Source organism: Pelodiscus sinensis, chromosome 5, assembly GCF_052426305.1.
Source record: "Pelodiscus sinensis isolate ZL-2025 chromosome 5, ASM5242630v1, whole genome shotgun sequence".
Classification (NCBI taxonomy): domain Eukaryota; kingdom Metazoa; phylum Chordata; order Testudines; family Trionychidae; genus Pelodiscus; species Pelodiscus sinensis.
The window spans coordinates 117,396,291-117,417,220 of NC_143056.1; the positions used below are offsets into that span (position 1 = coordinate 117,396,291).

At 38.8% G+C, this 20,930-nt stretch overlaps 1 protein-coding gene across 25 annotated transcripts in view; it reads right to left on the minus strand.

The window, feature by feature from the left end:
• TNNT3 (troponin T3, fast skeletal type) overlaps positions 1-20,930 on the minus strand; it is a 50,699-nt gene that overhangs the window by 19,748 nt on the left and 10,021 nt on the right. For 2 of the 25 annotated variants that reach the window (XM_006134916.5, XM_075928158.2), the window contains exons 1-7: positions 17,791-17,872; positions 13,782-13,796; positions 13,327-13,338; positions 10,036-10,047; positions 9,655-9,669; positions 6,991-7,032; positions 4,648-4,674 (exon numbers count right to left, since the gene is read on the minus strand). In XM_006134916.5, coding sequence (XP_006134978.2) covers positions 4,648-4,674; positions 6,991-7,032; positions 9,655-9,669; positions 10,036-10,047; positions 13,327-13,338; positions 13,782-13,796; positions 17,791-17,857 — 190 coding nt within the window. In that variant the 5' untranslated portion in view covers positions 17,858-17,872. Of the gene's footprint in view, positions 1-4,647; positions 4,675-6,990; positions 7,033-9,654; positions 9,698-10,035; positions 10,048-13,326; positions 13,339-13,781; positions 13,797-17,790; positions 17,873-20,441; positions 20,456-20,930 lie in introns of those variants that run through there. The other 23 variants (XM_089778669.1, XM_075928160.2, XM_075928161.2 and 20 more) reach the window with 23 other exon arrangements.

Here is a 20,930-nt window from a genome sequence, read left to right on the forward strand (position 1 = left end):
ATGAAAAATTCTTGAAGAAAATTTCAGCTGTTTGGTGTTTGTGTAACCCATGCACCTTCTGGGTGTGGTTCACTGTCCTGTGTAGCAGCACCTAGATCACTTACCGAGAGAGAGAATGAGTTTGTTCTAGATAGCCTTAGTGTCAAGCCAGCTGGTTTTTAGCTCTTGCTATAGATGCTCATGCCCTAAGCTCCAGAGGTCCTAGGTTCAATTCCATCTGTCAGTGTTACATGAGGGGGCTTGACCAGGATTTCAACTGGGTCAAAAATGAACATGTTCTACTGCCTTAGTTAAGAGCCAGCTGGCTGGGTTTTAGCTCGAGCTGTAGAGGCTCATACACTAAGCTCCAGAGGTCCCAGGTTTGGTTCTGCCTGTTGGCATTATATTTGGATAACTGGGGATGCTGATTAAGGGATTCAAAGTGAGAGGCACAAGCAAGGCTATGAGTATATTTAGAACTGGGGTGTGTAATTCTAGCTTATATAGACATGCATTAGCTCTGGTTGAGCTTGCTTGGTAATAATAGTAATATAGCTAAGATAGCACAGAGCAGCAGCCTGGGCTAGCTGTGCTGAGTATATACACACTGAGCTCAGATGGGTTTGTACTTAGCACAACTAGTCCATGCTACCACTCATCCTGCTTGTGCTACCCTGGCTATTGGACTATTTTTAGGGCGCTAGTCTGATAACAGCTAGAATAAAAATGTCTAGGCAAGCAGGGAATCACATTCCTAGTTCCAAGTGTAGAAATGCCCCAAGACCCACTTCAGAGTGAGTATTAAGTGGTAATAGTTCCTTCCTCTCACTCTCTAGTTGTCTTGTCTGTCTAGATTTGTAAATTCTCTAAGACAAGGGTTGTTTCTTACAGGGTATGTGCACAGCATCTAATACAATGAGGCACCATTTGGAGCTGTGGGTCTGTAGATGCTACAATAATGCTAAATAAATAAATACACAAAGTCTTACATGTTCCGGGTTTTGCTGTACTCTTATAAGAATATAAATAAAATAAATCACAAATCATTCCCAGTGAAATCAAAATTAGCCTATTTCTCCAGGTAGGATTTTGGTTGTTCATCTTTTGTTTAGATTTGTCCAATAGACAGTGAGCTTTTTGTATGATTTTGTTGTTGTTATTGTTGTTGTTTATTTGGGGAGAGTGGAATCACTTCAAGCAGTTTGACCTGGATGTTATTGAGGGACACACAGGATTCCCTTCGCCTATGAAATTCCAAGGAAATAAGCAAACCATTGCAGTTTAACAAGGAAGTTATAAGTTAGTGGCATTTGTGACATAAGAGAGAGAGGGAAAAGAGCTGTGGAATGACTGATTTTTTGAGTTTTCTTTGTTATTCATGGTTGACCCATTTGTCATCGATGGGGTGAATCCAACCACATCTTAAACTTTAAAATCAGTTGCTGCTCAATTGCTGCTTTCTGAATTCAAAGAACAAATATTTACCCAAAAATGTTAGTTTGCTGTACTCAAAATATAAAATAAAAGATTGTAGTTATGACATCTAAATGCCCCTCCAGGAAATCAGAAAAGAGTACAAAGAAATGTCAGCTTTCATCCAAAAAACGTCCTGTAGGGTGCATGGCCCAGCACAGAAACTACAATATGCGCTGAAACAGGCCATAAAATACTCTCTCTTTCAGGGCTACCAATCATGGAACTGGGCCAAAATTTGTTAACACTTAGGGTACGTCTACACAGCAGCATTATTTTGGAATAAATAACGTTATTCTGAAGTAACATAGGGTGTGTCTACAATACAAGCCTTTATTTCAAAATAATGTTGAGCTGTAGGACTTCTTACTCCAACTCATGGTAATCCTCATTTCACAAGAAGTAAGGGAAGTCGAAGGAAGAATGTTCTTCCTTCAACTTCCTGATCTGTAGACAGCGCCAAAAGCCGAATTAAGGTATTTCGACTTCAGCTACGCAATTGACACAGCTGAAGTTGCGTAGTTTAATTCAACTTTAGCCCTGCTGTGTAGATGTGCCCTCAGGAATTGTCAGAGCAAATTCCTGTTCTTGGATGCACATGACTCAGATGCTGCACATTCTGCCCACAAACCATGGTTCTGTGAGAAAAACCTGACAATCACCCTGACAAAAGAAACCAGTTCTGTCAAGATCTACTGGAAACCTAGGTTTACGGATGCTGCAAGAATATACATATATGACAGGAGCTGCTGGTAGTCACAGTGGAACACTATAGGAACTCCCTATGTACCATTAAGGCACCCTCCACTCTTTTTGTTACATCTATAACATAGTCTCTGTGTTCTCCCATTTCTGAGACTCCAACTTCATTAACCTCAATGGCATCCAATTATTCTAATTGCTTCCCGTACTCTAATCTGCCAGGAGCAGGGGCGGATATAGGGCAGGGCGAGCAGGGTGGCCGCCCCGCCCCTCACTTCAAGAAGCCCCACGCATGCGCCGTGGCAAAGGGGGGCCCCACGAAATTGTGCTGCCCTGGGCCCCGCAAAATGGTCATCTGCCCCTGGCCAGGAGCAACACATCTCACCAACATTAAGAGCTTGAAAGCAATATATTATTAAAGAAGAGTAAGAAAATTCACACCCTGAAGTAAAAACTGATGTACAGGGCTCAGAAAAGTTCTCAAACTGTTTTTCCTAAAATAAGAAAATATTTTTTTTGAATGGTTTGACCTCAAGTAATGTTGGAAGAACATCAAACTTTCTCTTTAGATTCATTTGCTGTCCCTTTTAGTACTCTAGTCTTCGCGTGATTCAGAAAGCAAAAAAACAATATCAAGAAATGAAGATTTCCTTTAGGACCATATGCAAATCCCATCAAAATAAGTAGGAATCTTTCCACTTAGTGCTGTTATTGAACCAAAATTCCCTGCTAACATAAATGGGCAAAAATTCACTGAACTTCAGTTGGACTGTGTCCTTTTATATCCTTTACAAAGGACAGAGTTAGGTCCTTTGTATTCATTGATTATCATAAAAAAACTCTGGGGAAAAAACGCTGTTTGGGAAAAATATCTTTTAAAAAAAAAATCTTTCAGTGGAGGACGAGTTTCCAAACAAAGATTTAATGTAATAAGGTAAAATATATCACCTCACTCTTCTCTAATGGTTTTCATTGATAGACCTCATTATTGTAATAACAAAATGAACCATAGTCGTTATTAAATCAGCAATAATTGAAGTTTACAACCTATGTAAAAGCAGTTTCTCATTGCAGATTACATAGTTGTTAATCTTTCATAAATAGTTCAGAAACCTGCTTATTTGTTATGCCGAACTCCCTTACACCCCAATCCTGCAAACATCTGAGCACATGCATAGCAGATTTCCTCTTGTAAATTACTCTCATTGAGACCAATTAAATTCCTTCCAGAAGTGAAGTTAGAGAAATGTTTAAGGCACTGATCAACCAAAGCACTTAAGCATGTGCTTAACTTAGTCCCATCAATGTCAATATGTGATATTAAGCATGTGCGTAAGGGGTTTACTGGATTGGGATTTAAATATTTGAAGGGTTAGGGCCTGTGGCCACAATCTTGCAAGTTATTTTACACAGATGGTTTTTTGCATCCATGCAGATGAATCTTAGCTGTGGTGGAAGTACAGCGCCACTGGCACAGATCAAATTAAGACACATACACTGTATATTTGGGAGGGATAATTTCAAGTTTTATATATAATGCATATTTGCTTATAACTCTTAGCTATGTCTACACTCGCGGCTTCTTGCGCGAGTAATATGAAAATGAGGCTAAGCGTGGAATATTGCTGAGCCTCATTTGCATACCTAATGAGCCACCATTTTTTTCAGAGTAGGCTCTTGCGCAAGAAGGAGCATCTACACAGCCCCTTCTTGTGCAAGAAAAACCCTCTTGCGCAATGCTGTTACACCTATTACTTTTCAGGAAGAACGGCATTGAGCAAGAGGGTTTTTCTTGCGCAAGAAGGGGCAGTGTAGACGCTCCTTCTTGCACAAGAGCCTCTTCTGAAAAAAATGGTGGCTCATTAGGTATGCAAATGAGGCTCGGCGATATTCCATGCTTAGCCTCATTTGCATATTACTCGCGCAAGAAGCCACAAGTGTAGACATAGCCTTACAGTCTGCTGTCAGTTACCCTTCCATTTGAATATGAATTATTTTGTTTTATTCTGAGTCAGTTCCAATTTCTATCACTGACATATCCTGATACAGTAAAGCACTTAAGCATATGCCTTTTGGCATGAGCTTAAATAGTTCCCTATTCATCAAAGCATTTGCTTAATTTTAAACATGTCAATAGAAATTAAAGCAAACGCTTACAAGCCTTTCTGAACAGGGACCTTGCTGAAAATACAATGTTATCAAAGGTTCTAGGTCACTCCTGGAATACAGAGAGGTTTTGAGAGCCAAACATTCTAGAGTACAAGTTTCTCCTGCTACTACTTTCCCTGATGATTGAATGTGCAGGAAAATATCTCAAACAGAGCAGCAAAGTCCCCTTAGAGAGACTGAATGTGCACACTGGATGAATGTTTGCAGTAGTGATGTTTTGGCCCAGTTCCTGAGTTTAAATCGAGTGAGGATTAGAAGCAGATAAGGAACAAAAGGGTGGGGTTAGACAGATATTTTTGTTGTCTCAGAACACCACCAAACTACCATCATAGTATTGTCCTTCGTCTCCAGCTGCAGGTTGAAGAACAAAAGCAAAAGAAAGAAAGTAGACTGGTCAATCACAGTGGATGCTTTTCTTCTGTGAATACCTCACTTACTCTTTCCCTTTCCCTCTCCACTAGTCCTGGGATCCTGAGCTCAGTGGATAATAAATAAGAAAGAAACAAAAGGAAAGAAGAGGGTGTCCAATGTCTTAAATGAATGAAAAGAAATTATCCAGAGGAATCATGGGACAGGGTACTTTTGTCCAACAGAGCTACTGAAACAGCAAAGTGATGGGTAGTTATTATATTGTAAGTCCCAAGATCATTGAGAACTATTGTCTGTAACACACATTAAAATAGCTTAGTAATGTATTCATTGTTATTATTAGAATAATCATTGTGGTTACTATAAGGCTGCGTCTAGATTGGCATGATTTTCCGGAAATGCTTTTAACGGAAAAGTTTTCCGTTAAAAGCATTTTCGGAACAGAGCGTCTAGATTGGCATGGACGCTTTTCCGCAAAAGCACTTTTTGCGGAAAAGCGTCCGTGCCAATCTAGACGTGCTTTTCCGCAAAAAAGCCCCGATCGCCATTTTTGCGATCGGGGCTTTTTTGCGCATAACAAATCTGAGCTGTCTACACTGGCCCTTTTGCGCAAAAGCTTTTGCCTGAATGGGAACAGAATAGTATTTCCACAAGAAGCACTGATTTCTTACAGTAGGAAGTCAGTGCTTTTGCAGAAATTCAAGCGGCCAGTGTAGACAGCTGGCAAGTTTTTCTGGAAAAGCGGCTGATTTTCCGGAAAAACTGGCCAGTCTAGACACAGCCTATCAGTAATGCTAGCAATTGTTTATCCTGACAATTGGTGGAGCTCAGTAAAATATAGATCTAAGGAACAAGACTGATTCCTCAACTGGTGTATATTGGTGCAACCCTGTTGACTTCAATGAAGCCTGGCTGATTTACCCCTACCCCAGGTCTCCCCTAAAAGGCGCGCTCCCAAAGCTTTGATGGAGGAATAAGGCTCATGCAGCTGTCAGAAAAAATCCCTTCCATTCATCTCAGAGAATTCCAGGGAGGAAATGTGCTGTGTAAACAGCTGGCAACATCATCTTTTCCAGTGTTTGTTTGAAGTACCACATTTCTAAGCCCACTAACCTCATCCAAAAAGAAAGCAATTGATAGATTTAACAATGGTAAAAGAAATGCAACCTTTCCCCTCCTCCCCTTTTCTGCGGAGTCCTTAGGAAGGCTGAAGCTTTGCTCTCCAGTCATGCTAAAGCCAGAGTAAAGCAAGAAACTCAAATTTCAGCCAGGAATACCATAGCAGAAGACAGGCGACATCGACACAGACTAAATAGATCTGACCAATACGAAAGCACCACAAAGCAGCAATGCTGAGACTTGGTAGCATCCAGGGTCATCCTTAGGATTTTTGGGGCTCTATGCAGTACCATTAAACTGGTGCCCCTACGCCTGATGACAGTTTTGGAAGAAGGCGGTGATGAGGATTTTTTACAGATGTCATTTTATAATCTTAAGCAACACAGTAATGGCATATTTTAAAGCACATTTTAAATTAAGGTCCTATAGCGGGGTGGGCAATAATTTTTGACTGGGGGGTCACTTCAGAAATTTTTGAAGTGGCCCTGGGCCACCTCGGAAGGGGCGGGGCCATGAGACTTCTGTGCTTCCCCACCCACAGACCCAGATTGGCCAGATGTTCTGAACAGCTGGTGATTCCCTCTAGGCGCCTGTGCCCCTAGCAGTGGGAGGAGACTTCACGCACTCCCGGCCCCCAGGATAATCAAGGCAAAGTCTCTCACTTCCTGCCCTCTGGCGCATGGCACTTAGAATCAATTGCCAAAGTTGACTCTAAGCGCCGCATGCTCCCATATCCCTAGGCCATGATTGACCTGGGGATGGGCTAGTGGCAGGACCTCCGTGGGCTGAATCAACCATCTTGGTGGGCCAGATCTGGCTCGCAGAGGCCCTTTTACCCACCCCATCCTATAGAAATGGACAGTATATAGTGGGGTTGGCAAATGCCTGTTAAATGGCTTCATTACCACTTGAATGTTTCATCCCAGGCTCAGTGTACTGCTAATAGGTCTGGCAGGCTTTTTCACTTTTAATTTAACTAGATCCTCTCCGGAGGAAGCACAACCATAGAACAGGGATAGGAAGAGGCAGATGCACAGACATTAAGACCCAGTGGTGCCCCCAATTGTTTAGATGCCTTAATAACTGCATATTCTATGAATGGGTAAGAATGGCCCTGGTAGCATCCCATAAAGCACATCACTTCTCAGATTCAAGGACTAGAAAGAACAGCAGACTTACCTTCTTCATACTCAACCTCTTGCTCTTCTTCTTCAGCAGCCTCTTCATAAAGGGCAACACATACATATAAAAGAAAAGCAAGTGCAAGAAAGCACAAGGGACATTAAAGCTGTACAGGAGGAGCATGGGGTGGGAGAAGTCAAATTCGCTCTATTATAGGGCAACGAAGTCAAGACGAAACAAGGGATAATGTCTTCTAGTGACGGCACTTGTTACCTTGGTTATTCTTCTGGGGCCAGATACTGCTATGACCCAACAGGGCTGTTCCAGATTTTCTTCTGTGTAATCAAAAGCAACATTTGGCCCATGGGAATGTGATTTTTCCTGTCTGGTCCTCTGTCTGTCTGGTGAATTAAGAAGTTGTGGAAAACTGCAGACTATCGATTCCGCCACACAATATGTTCAATTTGTAGGGCATGTCCTCAGTTATCCAGTAAGTATGCAGATATTGGAATTGGTCAAAATTTACAAAAATAGGAAACTAAAGACAGGCTTCTAAATCCATAGTTAGACACCAAAGGGTGAAATTTTCAAAAGAGCCTTAAAAGCACAGGTCCTATTGTCTACTCTTGAAGCCTTAAGTGCAGATGAGAACATGTGTCCATAATCCTGGGTGGCAAGTAAGAAATGGAGTATAGAATTTATGAGGAAGATCTGGTGAAAACTAAAAGCATATAGTTTGTTTGACAAACTGTGTCTGATTATCTGTTTGCAAATTACCTACCAGGAGTTTACCATTTTCTCAAGTGCATTCATTTTTCTAAATTGGTTGTAGAATTCCAGCTATTCAACATTTGTATTTTAAGTACTCATAATTCAGACAGAGAGTGAGACTGGATACTGGGAATTCGTGTTGTGTTGGTTTTGAGAGGCAAGATAATATTATTTCTGTTCCTTCTTAATATCAATTTATAGGACTAACCCGCCTCACATCTGTACGTTCAAAATTTGCTTTCCACAAACATACCTTCACATTTGCTTGATAAAAGGCAAAGCAATTTTATTTTAAGAATATTCATAAGGGAGGGTTTTTTTGTTACTGTTTTGTTCTTTGTATATTTCTTCCATATAAATGAAAATCTAAAAAAAATCCAGATTTTAAGTTGCTTGGAATCCGTCAGGGTATGACTGATGCAGGTATAATCAAAATCATATTTAGTCTCTCATCAATTCTTGCCAGACCCTCAACCAAATTTCATGGAACCATATTCATCAGCATACAGAATTCCAACCTCCTATAAATGATGGAAGAGAACAACTTGAAGTATCGTAACAGGTGTCAAGAGAAGTGTTTCAAGGAGAACCATCTCCCTAGCAACTGGAATTCAGTGAAGAAGCAGAAGGTTCTACCTTGATGCAGGAAGATCTTATTTTGGTGAGAAGAAAACTAGTAATCCCATACATGGAGGTTTAAACAAAGACAAGAAAAGCACATGACTCTAGATGCTGCTGCCTCAAAATCTCAACCATGCAATATAAGCTTTGTTTAGCCTATTCTATAAAGAAAGGAGAACACTAGACTCAACAAACAAAAGCATTTTGCCATGCACTTTTTACACTGACTATTGTTTTCTAATTGTTAGTTGGAACTATTTCCAAACCGATTCGGCACAGTTCTATAGTTAATTCCCAATCTGAAAAATGACATGGGTTTTGAATCACTGATATTTTTTAATGTCACCTTTCAGAACTCTTGCCCAACTATTCAATTCCATACTGAGCACTGTAAATTAGGTATACTAGCTACAGAAATGATGAATATGGACCATAAAAATAATCTATTTTGTTCTATTTGGGTTGCTTTATTCTTTATGGTATGTTTTTCACTTTGGTAGGATTTTTATAGTCATTTTTTTATCCATTCCTCTAGACACCCTCCATCCATCTAAATTTTCATCCATTATTTCTTCTCTTTCTGTGTCTTCAATCCCTTTCAACCACATGTGAGAGCACTCTCCAAGAAACACTGTGGAATTATAGCTGGAGCAGCCTGTGCTTTGAATTACTATTTTGGCAAATATCATCATGTAATGTGAAGGATGGAATCACCAACAAGGTTTGCAATGAAATATGTTCTTCTGAGAGCAACATTTTAGTTCCCTTGTCTCTCTCAAAGATCACAAAGAATCCACAGGTCTTTCAAGTATTTTCCAACATAATTGAAGTTACTGCCCAATATGTTAATTTGTTCAGTTTAAAATTCATACTATTCCTGAAATTTTGATCTAGATTCCAAACCTGCTTTAGTAGTTCTTGCTAAAATAAAAAAACCAACCTTTTCAGTGCTGTGATTATTGGATGCCCAATGTTAGAAACATTAAAGGGGTTTGAGTTTCAGAAAATGCTGATCATCCACTCTCTGAAAATCAGGCCATTTTAAGCTGTCTCAAGTTGTCTCAAGATCACACTTGAAATTTTATGCTAAAAGGTTCAGTATAGACCCCGTAACACTTTTTTCATATTGCTTGAAATCATGACACTTTTCTGATTTTTGTTTTGACAAACACAACCCCTTTCTTAATGTTCATTCAAAACTCTTCAAGAAAGAGTTAATTTCCCCTCACACATCCCTTTCTTGGTCCTCATCTTGTGCACCCTTAACCTTTTTGAATACCATTTTCCCAGAACTGAATGAGAAAGGCATTCTTTAAGTGTGTCACATACCTTCTTCATGGACTTCTGCAAGTGTCATGGAGTAAGCAGTGATGGGAAGCAGAGAAATAGAGAAAACAGAATACATTTGTAAACACTTTGAAGCCTGAGAAAGACATCAAGGAAGTCTTTCTTGATGAAGGAAAATAACACTATCAATGCAATAAAGCAAAAAGCACGGAAACAAGGGTGTCTGGAGAGGCTGTTGGGAACTAAAGATGCTGTAAAATTAAAGTAGCAGCAAGCGAGGAGATTAAAGGAGAAAATTGCTGTAAGTGATTATTCGTTGTTAATATTTGTTTTTTATGTTCTTTCTCTTCTACCAGCCCAGATTCCTGGTCTCACACACACACTTTGGAACTACAGAAGGAGTTCAGAAGTCATGTCACATACCTGGCTCATGAACTTCGTCAGGTGAGAAGTGTCATGGAACAAGATGTAACAGAGAACAAGAAAACGAGACCAAGAAACATGTTATTACAAGCATCTTACATTCTTTCAAGTCAAGGGAGGATGTGTAGGAAGTAGATCATAGGTAAATAAAATTAATAACATTTAAAAATGCAAATAAATCAGAAGAAGGGGTTATGAAAGGACTGTGTCAGGTGAAATAGACATGCAAGTCCACGGTAAGAAATTTAAAACATGCAAAGCCTATAAACATGTAAAACAAGAGGAACTGATCGCCATGATTTATAAAGATTTATCTTATTTTTCAACATATACATGATCATAGGACTTGGAAACTTGCTTAAATTCATATCATGGTCCATGCTAATAATCAATTAATGTGAGAAATCTCTGTATTTTTTTCTGGATCTACAACTCATACCACTTTATGCCTTGAATAACATTTTGGAAAGGCACTTCTACATCCTTTAGTTGCTGTTCTCATCAATTTGCAGTTTTTATTTATAAATGAGAATTTCAAAATGGAAAAACTTGCTCACAAGTCTGTGTAAGGAATTTCAGTCTAGCTTGGATCTGAATTATCTGGTTATCTTGCAGGCATCCCAGACAATATTCTTAGTCACACGTAAATGTAATGAAAAGATCCAACAGTACTTAGATTCACTTTTTACAATCAATGGACCATAAATGGAGTTCCCTCAGACCGATTTCAGCTAGTCTGTACTGAACTAGAGAGTGTCTATTCACAACATATCCCTCTAGTGGTTTGAATCGGAACTGCTCCATTTTGTGTGATGGAATTTATATCCTTAGTTAATCTTATAAGGATTAGATTTTTATTGTTAAATGTTGATAAAGGTCAATTTCACCCATCCACACACAAAACCAATGGAAAATATTTCCATCGATAATTATTGAAATTTACACATAGGTAAGAAAAATTTAGCTCGAGAACTTATTAGAGTTTATGTAGGGGAATTTACTGTGTATATTTTGATATGTGATATTATGTTTTAAAAGTTACAACACTTCAGCAGTTTGAATCTCAGCTTCTACTGTCATTAAATAATTACTGTCTGACCTTCACATTGTTTAAATCCCATATTATTTCCTGCAACTGTGAAAATTTAAATAGAAAAAATTAAAAAGCCAGAGCCCCAGAATTTTACACCGATGTGAACATTTATATAATTAAAAATCTTTACAGAAGCTTTAAAATAAACATTGATATCTTCTGTCAGTTTGTGGGTATACAGTGAAATTGACCTTTACGGACATGTAATGGTATAATTGAATCCTGACAAGTCTACTCCTGATACGGTAGAAGCTTAGTTTTATGAACATTTATCTTAATGAATAATTGATTACTTAAACTATCTTTCTCCCAATAATGTCATTTTTCTTCAACCAAATGTTAATTTAGTCCCTCAGCCAACATCCAAGTAGCTGTACAGGTTTGAAAGAAAGAGATTTGGTGGCAAAGAAGGGACACAAGTTTTTGCAAAAAAAAACAAACCCAGACATTCTGTAGATATTTAAAAACAATGAGTAATCCTGTGGCACCTTACAGACTAACAAACAACATGTTTACAAATTATTAGGTCATGAGTTTTCTTAGGTAAAACTCACTTCATTAGATGGGTTGGAGTGGAAATTACAGAATTTGGGGTATATATAACAGCAGAAGCAGTTACTTGTCAATTGAAGGACCAGTGTTAATGAAGCTAATTAAGTCAGGATGGATGTGCTTCATTCACAGTGTTTAGTGTGGAAATGTGACTATTAAAGGTGGGGAAATTGCTTGGTAGTGCCTTAACCAGTTAAGATTTTTATTCAGACATAAGCTGATAGTTTTGAACTTGTAAATGAATTCCAGATCAGCTGCCTCCCTGTGTAATCATCTGATACAATTCTTTTGTTGAAGGATGGCTAAAATGTTCCCCTCTGTGTCAAAGGATAAATGAACACAAATCAGACATCAGGAATGCTAACATACATAAACCTATAAGGGAACATTTTAACCTCTCTGGACATGTACTCATGGTTTTGTTTATGAATGCTGTCTGTGGTGTTTTCCCAAATTAATGCCAAGTTACTTCCCTTCCTTTTATTAATTGTTTTCTTTTCTACGCTCAGACTCTGAGCTTGCGAGTGAGGATGCATTGTCTCTCAGAGGTAGCCCAAGGTGGTGTGTGAATTTCCCAGGTAACTGTGTGAGGGCTCGTGCCAGTTCTGTGTTGGATGAATGGAGAGGAACCCTTCGATCAGGGCTACTCCACACACGGCCCATGGGCTGCATGTGGCCCACGGCCTGTTTATTTGTGATGTGCAGTGTGGTTTGGCTTTACGCAGGGCTCAACACATGGCTCGTGGGTGGGAGCCAAAACAAAAAAGTAGTCAATATAATGGTCTTCTGTTGATATGCGTTTTAGTAGTTATATCCCTGGACTGTCATTGCTTTTTAAAAGTTTTGTCACATGGGTGGGAATCAGGTAAATATTGCATTTTATTAATATCAGCAGAACTGACTTAAATGGGGCTTGTGTGTTGTGTAGTCTTGCCTTAATTTTTGTATTTATGCCCGTCAGTGTGAAATAAGCTATTTGCATATATTTGCATATATATTTGCATGTGTATGCAACCACACTTAAGTTGTGGCCCTCAGCATGTGCTGTGAGTATCATTGTGCCCCCGAGGGCTTCCAAAGTTGAGTAGCCCTGATCTAGATACTGAACCCAGCCCTGGCTGCTGCTGGCTCCACCTGGCAGAAGGGTTACAGACAGGCTCCACCCTGTACTTATATAAAGAGAAAAACATGGAGGGTTGCTTAATCTTTGGTTTGCAAAGCGATGTGAAGCAGCCTTATAGCTTAGTATAAATCTTATGCAACTGGAATATGCTTTGGGAACAAGGGGGGAAGTTTGTGCATTAGTGTGCTAGGAAAGCAGTGTCCAAATGTATTGGACCAGATCCTGCCCTTCGATGAAACATGAGACCATATCCTGAGTTGATATAAATAAGTGGATCACCAAATGGAGCTACACTGAATTAACTAGTTGAGGATCTGTCCTAGCATATTAAAATGTATAACACTTTTCATGCAGTGATTACTATTCTCATTTGTCAATCTACAGAGATAAAATTACAGAAGAAAGATTGAGCCAATGTATTGTAAGTGATAATGTAACATAATCATGTCCCATCCCCTTCCACCACCTTTGAATTCCTGGACACACAGGATGGAAAGAGGAATTCAGAAGTCATGTCACATACCTGGTTCATGAACTTCATCAGGTGGCAAGTGTCAGGGAACAAGATCAATGCAACAGAAAACAAGAGAATTAGAACAAGCCACTCATGATTATAACAAACTCAAACCTATCAAGCCAAGCATGGGACTATGAATTGGTTATAAGGGAAGCAAATTAATGCCATTAAAAAAAAGAGAAAGGGTGAGAAGTGGAAAAATACAGGATGTGATGGACTATAGGCAGGTAAATGGAGCATGCAGGTGCTTGGTAAGAACTGAGTACCCTCAAATTTAGTGCCTTTTTACATGCAGTGATCACTGATGTACAAATGTAATACTTTCGATGCAAATTATTCTGTGTGAATAATAATTTGTCATGAATGAAACATTTTCTTTTCTCCATCCACCTTCTTAAGAATTCCTGTGCATGCTAGCACTGCTGATGGAAAAAGATCAATTCAAAAGTCATTTCACATACCTTCCTCATGAACTTCTTTGGATCACAGCATTATGGAAAGAGAGGCAATGACAAAAAGAAAATTAGAAAAATAAACACCTGATTAAGACAGCCTTGAACTCTGTTAAATTAATGGGTTTTGGTGTGAGAAACAAGTTAGGAACTTTGGAACTATAACTTGGGAGAGAAAATAAAACTGATATGAATTGAAAGAGCACGCGGATGGTGAGCTGAAAAGATATTGGAAGAGGTGAAAATAACACAATAATATTGATAGAGATATTATATTAGATTTGGTTGACATTATACTACATTGGATTTTTGATTAAATTTTGGCCAAAATAAAGTAGAATTGTACAATATTTTTCATGATTTATTGTATATTTCTCAACTGGCTAAAAGTCGGATCAAATTTTCAATTTTCAAGGAAATTTAATCCTCAAAATATTTTTTTTAAATGAGGAAAATATTGCCAAAAATCTTTGAAATTTTAAAATTTCATAACATTTCAACCAGGTCTAATAATTATGGAATGTTAGCATTTCAATTTACTTCTGTTCCATTATAAAAGACCCAATCCAAATTCCCACTGAGTCAACAGAACGAAACAAAACAAAAAAGGCATGAGTGGACGAGAAAATAAAACAGCAAATCATTAGACATTTGAACTCTTGCAAGCTAAGACATGGAGGAGAAAAGTGTTAGAGAAAGAGGTTATATGAAAAGGAAATGAATCACCTCAGAAGAGGGCAAAACAAAGGTCAAGCATAGGTATGAATCAGGAAACCATAAAATCGTGAAAGGAAGCATGCTTAGAGCTTAGAAGCGTGCAGATTAAAGAGGGGAGAAATCACCTGGCCTATTAATTTCATATTAATATTTAATTGTGAAATCAAAAAAGGAGAAAGTTAGGTCAGGAAGGTGAAAGGCACGAAGTTGACAAGATTTTTTTTAAAACTAGGGATACTTGCCTGTATTATTAACACCCTTGACTATCTCTTTGCATGTTTGACAAGATGTGAATAAATATGGAGCGTGAATGGCACCTTCACCCATGTCAGTTCATGCTTCTGATTTTCTGATGGCTACTTCTGCAGTACAAGGAGGGCTTTGCCACTCAGGGCAGGATAAGCAAGTAGGGGCATCAAGATATTTGAGTTGCTCTGGGTTTTTGAGGGTGCCTACACTGGGCTTATTTGTGGGAGGAAAAACCTCTTACCAGTTTCAATTCCATCTATGTGAAATGGGTGACATCCATAACAGCACAATACTTCCATTAGAATGTGAGTGCTTTGTCTACATTAGAACTCCCCACTGTTAAAGCCCCCGGTGAAAATAAACTGGTTGTAGCAACAGTGGAGAATATTTGTCATAAAAAATGATTAAAGTACACAAAACCTCAGAGAGTAATTGTGGAGCAGAAGGAACGACAAAACAGACCTCAGAAAACTCTTGGCAGACATCAGCCAGAGCTGGTGTCAGAACCACGCTGAACAAATATCTCCATCTCCCAAAAATGATTTTCTTCCTTCCCTTGCTAGAGGAAGGCTAACGAATGGGGATCAAAGCCTGAGAGACCTGCAAGTCTGCTTGACTCCAGCACTTCTCAGAATTCAACCCTCAGTTCTGTTCCAGGAGCTTTTAGACTATCTAAATAGAGTGAAAAATAATTTCACTTAATTGCAGTGTGGGGGAGGAGAATTGCTAGTGCACACTTTCCTTGCATTCAAACTTCTTTGGAAGAAAATAAGCAAGGCAATTTTGAAACACAGCTGGCTAACTTCAAGGCTGCCTACATTGCAGGCACTATGCAGAATGATTCTAACCAATGTCTGAGTGGTGGCAATAGGGCTTTATCTCTGAAATCTTCCTTTCCCTGCCATAGGGAAATAGCTTACTAGTGAAATTGCTTTGTGAAAGCATGGGGAAGGCAGCCTTGCACACTCCATCTTTTTTCAAATCTATATTTTTATAGTAGCTTGTCAAATCATTGGCTGGCTAAAGGTGAGCTGAAAAACCTTATTCTTGTCACGCTCTGAATTTCATCTTGTGTTTCTCTTACAAACAGCTGCTGATGTCCTTCAGGCTGAAACTGAATCAAAAACATTTTTTTAATTTTAAATTTTCAGTGAAAAATCCTGCAGAAATTTTAAGTATCAATGATAAGAAGGGAAGTGCTTTATTTGTATAGTACTAGCTACACGTAGGACCTAAAAGAACACACAAATCCTCATTTAGGGGAAAGCACAGAATCTTGTATTGTTAGTTGAGCTTAGCAGATAGGTAAAGGAGGAAAACATTTATTTTGTTTCAGAATATTTGCTATGTTGTTGAAGCCTGTTGAATATTTGCCTCAGTAAGGACTGCCAAAATTTGGCCTAGAATATGTTGTGTTTTAATAGAGGAAAATCCATATGCAAACCACAAATCTGAACAGCCCTGATCTTAGGGGAAGACCAGATATAGATTCAGCTTTGAACCTTGCATCTAGTCTCTGCCACTATAATGGGCTGAACCAAATGCTCGGATCTAAGCATAATGTGGTCTAGATGAAATTATTATAAAGTGAGTGTAAAACTGATTCAAAGATTGCACTCAGAGGCCTGGCCTACACTGCAGTGGAAGGTTGAAGTAAGATACGCAACTCCAGCTATGTAAATTATTTAGTTGGAGTGAACGTATCTTACATCATGTTTCCGCAGCGTCCACACAGGAGCAAATGCTTCCTTACTTCTCATGAGGAGCAGGAGTACCAGAGTGAACAGGGGTGCTCTTTGAGTTCAATTTAACGGGGCTATACTAGACCCTCTATATAGAACCCCAGAAGATTGACTGCAGCAGTGTTGATCTTCTATGTAGTATAGGCATGCCCAGAAAGTAGTTAGCAATAGTTCACTGTGAGACTGGGAGAATTAGGCTCTCACAGAGGTCCATTCTGGGTCTGATACAATTCAATATTTTCAGTAATGACTGGGATGACAAAATGGAGTGTATCTAAGCTAGAAGGGGTTGTTAGCACTCTGGAGGACAGGATTAGAATGCAAAATAACCTGGAAAAATTGGACAATTGGTCTAAAAGCAATAAAATCTACACAGAAAAATAAGTATAAAGGACAGTCCTTTTAGATAGAAAAAATAAATGCACAACTACAAAATGGGGAATTGGCTACCATTAGTACTACTGAAAAAGATCTGGGATTATAATGGATCACAAATTGACTATGAGTCAACAATGTGAGGTAATTGTAAAAACTCTAATATTCTGTGGTGCATTAACAGGACTGTTGTATGTAAGACATGGGAGGTAGCTGTCTCATTCAACTTGGTACTCATAAGGCTTCAACTGGAGAACAGGGTGCAGTCCTGGGCACCACACACTTTGAGAAAGATGGGGACAAATTAGAGACTGCCCAGAGGAAAACAACAACAGTGCTGAACATTTCAGAAAACCTGACTTATGAGGAAAGATTTTGAAAACTGGGCATATTTAGTCGAGAAGAGAAGACAAAGGCTGGTTACAAACATGTTCAGACTGTTATAAAAAGAACAATGGTCGATTGTTCTCCATGTCAGCAGATGGTGAGTCAACTAATAATTGGCTTCATCCGCAGCAAGGAAGATTTTGGTTAGATACTAAAAAAAACTGTTTAACTATAAGGATAGTTAAGCACTGGGATAGGGTTCCAAATCCCCCTCCTTGGAGGCTTTTTAGAACAGGTTAGACAAAAACCTGTCAGAGATGGCCTAAATGTACTTAGTTCTGCATTATCACAGGGGATTGCAGTAGATAATCTCTCAAGATCCCTTCCAGTCCTATATTTGTATGATTCTTCAATGGGAAAATTCATACCCAGCTCTAAATTTCATAACTCTGGCATTTGGATCCAAAACTGTTTGGATTGATTTACTGAACAGGCATTCCAGGTCACCTTTAGTGGCATGTAACAAAGAGATGGGTGACTGACAGGCAGTGAAAGAGGTGGGGTCAAGGGTCAAAGAAAGAGAAATTACGTTCCAGTTTTTTTGTTACCTTCTTCTTCATATTCCTCTGCATTGAAATAAAAAAAAGCAGCAAAATCAACAACAAGGCTAAGCATTCCAGCACATAGACTGCAAAAGGTGACATGGTGATAAGAAGCCAATGAAAACATAGAGCCTGTCCCCATAAAGAGCATTAAGATTTCTAAGGGAGTTGGTGTAATCGTATTTAAGAGTCCCTGGGCAAGTTAGAAAAAGAATCTCAGACTTTATTAAGCGGCTGATTGCACTGAGCTTATTGCACTTAGCTTAATTAAAACTGCACAAGCAAGTTGGAAAGGAAGGATCTGATTGTAATCAAGCTCACACCAGTGTAAATTAGAAGTATTTTCAAAGTAGTCAACTGAATTACACTGGTGTAAAATTGTTGCAAGCCACATAAGAATCAGGTCCTGAGAATTCTGGTTTTGTCTGACCTCACAGAACTCCTCCCACCAAAGTTTTCCAGCAACTATTAAGTTGCATTCATTATGTTCTTAGAACAACATTTCAATGGGCTTCTCACACTGATACAAGTTATAGGTAGATGGTTGTGGAATCAGTGTTTTCATATATATCCTTTCATGAGTGAAAGAGGCAGAAGCATTTCAATAACTGTGATGATTCTATCACTGGATCTGACAGCAAGAGCCAGTTCAAGAGGACATACCTATTTAAAGTGACTAGGGTTGCCAGATACTTTCACAAAAAATACCAAACATGGCAGGAAAAAAATTGGTTGATGAAAAAAAAGGACCAAAGTTGTTGAGCAAAAAACAAACAAACAAACAAAAAACGGGGGACCAAAGTTGTTGAGAAAAAAAAACCTGCACAAAAAAAAGACGTTGCGCCTTTACCTCTCCATGCCCCCGCCAGATGCGGAAGGGGAGAATGTCCCAAGCGGCCTTCTGTCCAAGAAAAACAGAAAATTCCACACATTTTACATGTCCGGTATTTTCTGTTTTTTTTTACCGGACAAAGGCCGCAAATACTGGACTATCCGGGCCAATACCAGACACCTGGCAACCCTAAAAGTGACAGTGCCAAGTCTGGGTTTTTCAACTGAACATTTTCTGGGCTGCAGCTACAAGCAAAAGGCAGTGTATGCCAGCATAAAGAAAATTGATAGCTAAACAGCTCCAAAACATGATTAAATGGCTATGAAATGTAATGCTAGGAACAGTTTTGCTCAAATAGGGACTGATCCAAAATCCACTGAAGTACATGGGAGACTTTCATTGACTTCAGTGAGCTTGGAATCAAGCACCTATTGAAATTTTGGCCAATTGCATCAGTTTGATGGGGGAAAGTCTGGTGGAGTGAGAACTAATGAGTTACCAACTTCAAACCACACAGAAAAAGGAACATAAATTAACCCAGGACCCCACTACCAGCCACCACTTTTAATCTAACATTTCACTACAATAGAAATGTCAGGTTCACTATCTGTTGACATATTAGCCTAGTGTTTCCCAGCCAGGGTTCCATGGAATTCTGGGGTTCTGCAGACCATCGTCAGGGGTTCCGCGAGAAATATATAATAAATAAATAAAAATGTTTTTCTTACAATGTAAGCTGACATATATATAACAGCTCTTTACAAATAAATTTTCTTGACAATTATTTAGCAGTAATTGAATTGCACTTCCCGCTGTAAACTCTTTCTGGCCAAGCAAACGTTTTCATAGGTAGGGGTTCCTCGGGATATGAAAAATTATTTTAGGGGTTCCTCCATGGGAAAAAGTTTGGGAATCACTGTATTTGCCTGTAATATTCCTAATGGTTGCACCATTAACATGAGCAAACAGACAGTACATTTCATTGCACCGGTGCACATATTCGGTATTGAATCTACAACCTCACACAGGAAGGGGGACATAGATAGCTGAGGAGAGATCATTCCAAAAATGACAAAAATAAATATTGAATCAAGTGACCTTGAGAGAAGGAGAATTAAAAAGTGACAGAGAAGATGGAGAGAAATAATTTATTAAATGTTATACTGGCATTGAGACCTACAAGTACTTTAGCAAGTAAAAAACTAAAATGCAATAAAAAAATCCAAACAAAACAACAACACAAAAACAAGAAAAAAAAAAGAAGGGCCAATGTATATAAGAATAAAACAGTAAGAAAAAATTTAAAATACCACAGGAAATTAGGTTGCAAATAAAAACAGTCACCAGGAGATGGCAGCAGCTGTACAAAAATAAAACAAATCCATCCACTCCCAACCAAACATCTGCTGTTTAAACATATTAAACACCTGAATCATATATTCTGCACTGGGTGGATAACAAAGGATTTTATGTTTATTATGAGCCAAATTCAAATATTCTTCCAGAATAAAGTCCAAAAGCAGTACCACTGTACTCAACAGGACCACTCATGGAGTTAAGGGCAACCCAATATAAGTACAGGGATCAGAATCTGGAGAGAGACAGGGAGAGGAGCTGATGTGTATTGGCATTGCTCTATTGAAGTCAAAGAAGCTACCTGCACATATTCATCCCAGCTGAGGACTTCACCCAAAGTAGATATATAGGTACAAGAACATTTTAAAAGAAAAATAATAGACAGCAGAAAAAATAAATCAGAAAAGGATGTTTAAAAACACCTCAGGTTGATGTTTAAAGAATCAGAGATAAGACCTTTCAGACTTACCCTCTACCTGATCCCTGTGAAGAGAGAGAGAGAGAAAGAAAGTGAGAGTTTGATAAAACTGAACTTAAATTTCATTCAGTCTACATTAACAATAGGTTAATGTGCTGCTTTAAATTGTGCATGTGAGTAGGATGCCACGCTTACATTTAAAACATAAAAGACTCTCCCTCCCCAGACCACCCTCATGCTTACCAGTAATTTTTAGATAAATTAATACATTTTTTAAAAATAACAGTTATGGCCAAACTTGCAAAGTCTTACTCGTGCATAAAATTACAATTACTCGTGTGGGGAAGAAGTTGGCAGGAGAGGGGTTGTCGGTAGTAAAAGTTTTCACTGATATATTGGCAAAACCCATTTCTGACGGGTTGGGCAAGGCCAGACTGTTCCCAGATCAACAGCGGCAGCTGCAGGAGCTCCCTTAATCCTTGGGTTTTAGAGCAAGAAGGGTATTTTACTGCTCATTCTCCAGTGCTATATGGGGTGGAG